Source organism: Rhizophagus irregularis, chromosome 2, assembly GCF_026210795.1.
Source record: "Rhizophagus irregularis chromosome 2, complete sequence".
Lineage (NCBI taxonomy): Eukaryota > Fungi > Glomeromycota > Glomeromycetes > Glomerales > Glomeraceae > Rhizophagus > Rhizophagus irregularis.
The window spans coordinates 4,063,334-4,070,909 of NC_089430.1; the positions used below are offsets into that span (position 1 = coordinate 4,063,334).

The window sequence follows — 7,576 nt, forward strand, 5'->3', positions numbered from 1 at the left end:
TTAAAACAAACTCTTTACTTAGTTATTATGAAATAATATTAATATATTTTTTTTTTTATTTTTATATTTAGAAATAAACATAAAGGTATATTTTCATTATGCTTGTTTTTTTCTTTTTATATATACATTTTCTATTGACATTCTAATACTTTTTTTCTTTTCTCTCACTAATGTTTTCTACCACTTAACATTTTCTATTAATATTAAATACTACTAACATGTTTTTATTAACATTCTCCTATTAACATTTTCTATTTTACTAACTTTTCTTTCTTCCTATTAACATTTTTACTAATATTTTCTATATTTACTACTAACGTTTTTATTAATATTTCTATTTTATTTTCTCCTATTAATTAATATACTTACTAATATTTTCACTGATATTTCTTTTAAATAATAAACAGATATAACAAAACAAGCAAAGAGGTAATTTTATTATCATTGCTACTTTCAGTAGAACTTAACATATCACTGGTCGAATAAAGAAGCATCGGTATATGAAACATCAAATAAATATCGGATCATATCGGAAAATCGAAAATTTTCTGATATTTCTTAAACATATAAGGCAAGAATCGATATACTAATTAAGTACGATATTACATTACATAGAAACCGATATTTGTAATATTCGTAATACGAAAAAAATCAGGTTTTTTGTGAAAAGCTATCAGTTAGCCGATATGTCTTTGATATAGTATATGCACAATCGGAAAGCTTTCATAGGTCTATCGATTTTTTGTTTTATTTAAATATATCAAATATATCCGTATATTTTTTTTTTATGCGAAAAATAATTATTTTAAAATTTTTTTTTCTTTTCGTGTGAGAAAAATAATTATTAGTATTTTTTGAAACGATATAAAATTAGCCAGTATAATTTTGTAAAACAATAAAAAATTGCATCATTATTGTTTAATTTTTTTTTTCTTTTCGTGAGAAAAAATAATATTTTGTGATATATTTTTGCGAGACAATATTTTTTTTTCTTTTTGTGAAAAATAATTATTTTTAACGAAACAATATTTAAATATTAAATTTTCTATTTATTGGAATAACCGATATATATTTTTTTGGATTTCTCTGACCAACTTCGAAACTTCCTGAAACAAATCGACATAAAATATTATGTATGGGAATGATGCAATCCCTTCCCATTTCAAAAAATTCTGCTTTCCACAACTCAATATTACAAGATTTATCATCATCTTTATCTATCTTACAGTGAAACCTTATCTTGTGGTTTTCAGCCGCCTTATACCATCTTACAAAGGCTAAATAATGTGTTTTAGGACCCTCTGGTAACCAAATGGTGTGTTCAAAAAAAAATTGAATCTGGCCGGGATATGTATCAGACGAATTATCGCTTAAGATAAAGCGTGCCAAAATCTTTGCTGATTTTGCATGCTGGGAAGACAATGTTGACCCAAATATTTCCGTTCCAATTTTTAATCGGCTAAATTGATTGACTTTCGAAAGAATTGGAATAGATCCGTCCGGAGCATTATGAAGTTGCGATAGTGTGACAAAATTTTTATCATACGTATTGTGATAAAATTCTGCCAATAAAAGTAAAATATCTTGCTGTAAAGATATATCTTTTTTTGACGGACCTAAAAAGGAGCCCGGAAATGGTTCAGTACCAAAAGCTGCGCCTTCTTCTATATTTGCTGATAATAATCGAAACGTTCGGTGGTCTTCATCGCTGTACATAGAAAGGCTTCCAACCGAATCATTAAGCTTTAATATTTCAAGACTTTCCCGAAGCTGTTGATTTTGATCAGCGTGAGATGTTAATTCATCAAGAATGGTATTATTTTGCATAATTTTCATAAGTTCTGGTTCAATTTTTCTTCGACTGTTATGTAACGATCCTAAAAATGTGATAGAATAATATTAATATACAGTATATTATGATAGATTATTGGTATCTGGAGATGATCAAATTACCCAATAACCCGTTCATTCGTTCCATTGAGTAGCACCAGAACGAGTATAGAGGGCCATAATCCAATGAACATTCACATAAATGTATACACAAATGCAAATTAGGAGAAATTTTTTTAGGCCCGTAAGTTTTCTCAATTTCTTTAACCATTTCTAGCAAACGTTGGTGAGCTTCTATAAGACTATTTTTTGATACTATTCTGCATACCAAAATATTACAAGCACGCACAAAGTTTGCTAAAATTCTTCGATCTGGCTCTTTCAAAAGATCCCAGGTAATAGACGTTGCATATATTAACATAAATGTTTTCCACTGGTCTGCAGAAAACCCAGAAAAGCCTTCTCCTGTTGACATTTTGTTCGGAAGCCTACCAATATCCGCTGGTACCTGGATTCGGTTGGCCCTTTCTTGCATAAGTAATAGGTTTTCCGGGTTTAATTTTCCTTCTTCAATCCATAGTCTCATTACGATCCACTTAGCAATGCCTAGGAAAAGGCAGTGCATGGGATCCACTACAAGAAAACGTACAGGATTAAAGTAAGGTAATCGATATATTTCGGACCATCGTACCAGGGTTTTTGATACATGATTCCGACGTTGCTCTTGTGTTTTGCAATTTTTCCATGCAAGTGCATTATTTTTAATTTCCTCAACATTTCTTTCTATAAACCAGCTATCTATATCGGCTAATCCTCCAAAATTCGGTTGATTCCTATCATCAAAACTGGCATGTTTAAGACATCGATGGCATGCAATTCTCGCAGATATATACCCACAAAGTTTTCTTGCAGCGGGTATATCGCAGGAACAGCATATAATAGCACCTCTAATTTTTTCACCATTGGGATTCTCAAAAGTTTCTGATAAGTCTATACCATGCCATAGTTCAATTAATTGATCAATGAGAGGAGCCAAGTAGTGATTTAGATGATGTAATTTTGGTTCTTTGAATACCCGGAATTAACGCTAATGTTAATATATTGGAAGGTTTAAACCTCTCATTTCGGGGCAAGTTGCAAATGATGGCATAAATTGCTCCTGTGCTATATTGAGAATTTTCGTAAGGTTGGAACCAATCGATATTGAGCATTATTCCGAGGTGAGTATTTGCCGTTTCTGGCCGAAAGAAGGTTACCCCATTATCATCACTAAATGACTTCCATATTCTCCCGTCATATACATCAGTAAGAATCTCTGGGTCAGAAGGACGGTTAACCCACTTTCGGCATGATTCTTCAAAGCCTTTTCGCTTGAATAGATTATTCAACTGATGTTTCAAGCTGACCGTAGGAAATATTAAATTTGGCCTTTTAATTATACCATTTTTTGTACAAACTTGCTTATACAAAGGAGTTCCGCAAGCATTTTTTTTGTGACTCATCGGGTGGTTAGGAAAATCTTGGTATATGCAATTCGTGAATTTAGGCGTAAGGTTAGGATTACTGCTAGATACATCAGAAACCTTATACAATTTACAGCACTTTTCACAAGCCGCATATTTTATCAAATGAGCACAAATTCCGAGATTCTTTTGTGCCATATAGAGAGATGTAGGAAATGTAGAAAACAAGTTTTCGTCTATATTCACAAGAACGTAGCGGAAAAATTTAAAGAGATAATTTATCGCTACGTTAGATAGCCGACACCTCTCCTGGTACTTCAAGATCCATACAACAATCCACAAAAAAGGGTGATCTAGTCCTTCAGCATGCCCATAATTGCTTTCTCCTAATTCCATTTCAGGTGCATCAAAATTCACTTGGTAATCTTCTTCTGAATCATCTGATGAATATTCTGAAGTAATATCTTCAAAGTTTCTTTCATTGTCTTCTTCAGATGCATTGTCACCATTATCAGATAATAGTTCATTTATTATTTCCGGAAGAGAGGTTTCAGACCTTCTGTATTTTTGAGAAGCAATTGGTGCTCTTTTTACTAAAAAGGGATAGCTCTCTTCTTGCGGTTCTTCGTTATAGCTCATATCGTTACAATTAAAATCATTTTCTGGATTTGGAGGCGCTAATGGAATTTCTGGTGCTTCAGGAAAATTACGGGTAGTTTTGCGTTGAGGTTTAGTCTTGTTCTTGGTGTGAGATGCTTTAGTTCTAGGATCTACTGCTTTTCCTTTGCAACCCTGACAGTAGCATGGTTCAAACTTTCGATTTCGGGGAGGACGAGTATAGGGAGTTTTCTGAACACTTTGAACGCTAATTGTATTATTAGACATTTTGAATTCTTTTAACAAAGAATGAGAAATTTATTATTTATTATAATAATTATATAATGGTATTTTATTGTTTAGCCACAATTTGTGATTTATAGTTTAAAGTTAGTTTGTTTCAATTATGATCGTAACGCGTTTATATGATCTACATACGTATATAGTTTAACTAATTTAAACTCTTTCTTTTTTCTTAATTTTCTTACCAGATCCTCGGCTTTTCTTACTTTGCCTAATATTATCTATTTATTATTTTTTTTCAAGTACCTAATTATACAACAATGAACAAAAACAAGTAAGTTAAAAAAATTTTTAGAATCATGCAAAATTACAGATTCTAAGATTATCTTCGATGGTATAGAAAAACTTCGTTACAAGAAAAAAGAGTTAAAAGTCAAACTCCATATTCTCATCAAGATGACTCTTCATACTCAGAAGAAATTTCGTATTCTCGTCGGAAAAGTATTTCATTAAACATGAATAGAAGTCAAACTCGAGATAATGTTTCTTTAAACAGAAATAGAGGCCGGACTCGGGACAATGTTCCTTTAAATAGGAGCAGAAGTAACTCTCCATACACTCATCGGGATAATATTTCGTTAAATAGGAGCAGAAGTAAGCTCGCCATACGGCTGGCAGGACAATGTTTCGTTAAATAGGAATAGGAGTAACTCTCCATACACTCATCAGGATAATGTTTCTTTAAACAGAAATAGAGGCCGGACTCGGGACAATGTTCCTTTAAATAGGAGCAGAAGTAACTCTCCATACGCTCGCCAGGACAATGTTTCGTTAAATAGGAATAGGAGTAACTACTCCATACACTCATCAGGATAATGTTTCTTTAAACAGAAATAGAGGCCGGACTCGGGACAATGTTTCGTTAAATAGGAGCAGAAGTAACTCTCCATACGCTCACCAGGATAATGTTTCGTTAAATGGAAGCAGAAGTCGCTCTCCGTACTCTCGTCGGGGCAATGTTTCGTTAAATGGAAGCAGAAGTCGCTCTCCGTACTCTCGTCGGGGCAATGTTTCGTTAAATGGAAGCAGAAGTCGCTCTCTCGTACTCTCATCGGCAAGTCATCTCGTTAAGCAGGAATAGAAATCGGTCTTCATACGCTTCTCGAGAAGATGTCTTACTAAATAGGAATAGAAAACGAACTCCACATTCTTCTCATCGGGGAAATTATCTGTTAAATGTAAGGGATATTGAAAGAGAAAGAAGGGAAAGTAATGTTGGTGAAGAAAATCATGGAAGGAATAAGAGCAGAGAGAGAAATCTTGAAGGTAATTTCATAAAAACATGATAGATATAAAAATTGTATTTCGGCTACTAATAATATATCAGAAATTTCAGAATTACGTACGGCCATCTCGGATTTAGGAAGAGAAGTAAGAGGACTTCGTCAAGAAAAGGAAGATCAACCAAGGACGCAACATTCCTGGTCTCCTGATCCATCATCAACTAGATATACTAAAGTCTGGAAAGTTTTAGAGCCAATGGATCACGAATACAAGAAAGCTTTCCGGGTTAGTATAAGATATTTGTGCGTAAACATGTTAATCTTTATTTAAAATTTTTTCCTAATATAGGACGAAATTGTCCAAATTCTAAAGGGTTTAGATGATTCTTTGACGATAGATCATAAGAACCGTTGGACTGACATCGAAAGACATGTGACTCAAGATACCATTCCAGCTATAAAGAGAGTTCTCGGTAATAAATTTCAGTATACCGATATAGAACTGAAGAAGGTTTTACAGAATCTTCATCGCCATCGAAGGGATGCTTACAATGTTTCAAAAGATCCTTTAAAATCGAAAGTGAACAAACGACGAACTGGTATAAACACCAGGAGAAAAGATGTGAGTATCAGTTTCATATTAATTTATTGATTTTTTATTACATTTTAATACTAATATTTATTCGTTATTTTATTATATTACAAAAGAAAAAGGAGAGACGGCAGAGAGGATTTCGTCATATGTTAAGTAGGAGAGATCAGAAGCTAACAGATCTTCAGCCTTCTATACCATGGGATGATTGGATTGAAGGCTTAGAAGCGATTATCAATGACTCAAGTTATCATTCAGATGAAATTTCAGAGTCAGACGAAGAGAAAGTACAAGAAGAAAAGAACAGAAATATTCGCCCATCACGAAACGAAAATTCAAACCATGTGATTCACGTGTACGATAAACAATGGAGATCTAGTAAGGTAGGTTATATACATAAAATAAGAAATATATTTATTTACATTTTACTAATTAAATTTTTATCTATAGATTCGAAATTTTTTACGACATGCTGATTTGACGGGAGAAAGTATTCAGAATATAAAAGTAGGGAGGAAGAGGTGGTATAATGATCAATTGTATATAGAAAATAATTCAAAACCACCTCGTAATGCACCGGCATGGGCAATTTCATCTTCATACCGTTCTGAATAGATACTTATTTTAAAGGTCTTTGGCGAAAAGTATCGATCGTTAGAAATAATTTCCGTTCTGTATTTAAAGATCAGCAATTTATTGATTTAAATTTGTATTAATTATTTATTACTAGGAAACTTTTCGTGGCATTTAATATTAAATTCAATATTTAAATTCAATTTATTTTTAATAAAAATTACAAATATGATATAAATATCGTACTAATATTATATATAGATTATTAAGTATATAAAACATATCAGAAATTACATTATACTTATATCGGAAGAAAATCTAGATAAATCGGGAAATATTTAGGGGTACCGATATTTCTCTCTATCCGCTGATATTCATAATAAAATCGTCTGATGTGACAGAACCGAAATTTACATTAAAGATGCATGATTTGCGCCAAGAACCGGTCACAAATCGGGTGGATCGATCAGCTGCCATTCAGGTCAAAATCGAAAATGTATAATAGGGCTATCGGGTATATGAAATTTACCCGGTACCCTTCATTTATTTCCAGTGTATTACATAGTATAATTATGTTCAACTTTATTTGATTTTACATAGCAGATAGTGTAAGATTTGTATTATTGCTTTTATGTAAATAAATTTATAAATTTTAATAAAATTGAATTTCATTTAGCCAAAATTAAAATAAAAAAAAAGAGATATAAATCTATTAGTTTTAATATGAAATTGTCAAACGTATACAATAAAAATATATATTACCAATATTTTACATATTTTACTACCTGATATATGTGTGTTAAATGTATGATATCTATAATATATATCACTGATATTTTACTACCCAATATGTGTGTGTTAAATGTATGATATCTATAAGATTTATCACTGATATTTTACTACCCAATATGTGTGTGTTAAATGTATGATATCTATAAGATATGTTACTGATATTTGACTACCCGATATGTGTAAGATATGTATATGATGTTTAC

The 7,576-nt window shown here is 31.9% G+C and overlaps 4 protein-coding genes across 4 annotated transcripts; 2 read left to right on the forward strand and 2 right to left on the reverse strand.

Moving 5' to 3' along the window:
* Nucleotides 1–1,363: 1,363 nt before the first annotated feature.
* Nucleotides 1,364–1,827, reverse strand: OCT59_012245 (uncharacterized protein; the record flags this gene model as incomplete). Its single annotated transcript, XM_066134331.1, has 2 exons — nt 1,364–1,369; nt 1,474–1,827. 2 exons carry the CDS (start codon nt 1,825–1,827, stop codon nt 1,364–1,366), a joined length of 360 nt encoding a protein of 119 aa, XP_065989606.1.
* A 1,084-nt stretch (nt 1,828–2,911) lies between these two features.
* OCT59_012246 (uncharacterized protein) lies at nt 2,912–4,178 on the reverse strand (the record flags this gene model as incomplete). The annotated part of the gene is made up of 2 exons (XM_066134332.1): nt 2,912–2,917; nt 3,087–4,178. 2 exons carry the CDS (start codon nt 4,176–4,178, stop codon nt 2,912–2,914), a joined length of 1,098 nt encoding a protein of 365 aa, XP_065989607.1.
* A 275-nt stretch (nt 4,179–4,453) lies between these two features.
* On the forward strand, nt 4,454–4,831 carry OCT59_012247 (uncharacterized protein; the record flags this gene model as incomplete). Its single annotated transcript, XM_066134333.1, has 2 exons — nt 4,454–4,467; nt 4,534–4,831. The coding sequence occupies 2 exons, from the start codon at nt 4,454–4,456 to the stop codon at nt 4,829–4,831; spliced, it is 312 nt and encodes a 103-aa protein (XP_065989608.1).
* A 381-nt stretch (nt 4,832–5,212) lies between these two features.
* OCT59_012248 (uncharacterized protein) lies at nt 5,213–6,623 on the forward strand (the record flags this gene model as incomplete). The annotated part of the gene is made up of 5 exons (XM_066134334.1): nt 5,213–5,459; nt 5,521–5,702; nt 5,766–6,038; nt 6,125–6,391; nt 6,459–6,623. The coding sequence occupies 5 exons, from the start codon at nt 5,213–5,215 to the stop codon at nt 6,621–6,623; spliced, it is 1,134 nt and encodes a 377-aa protein (XP_065989609.1).
* Nucleotides 6,624–7,576: the final 953 nt, after the last annotated feature.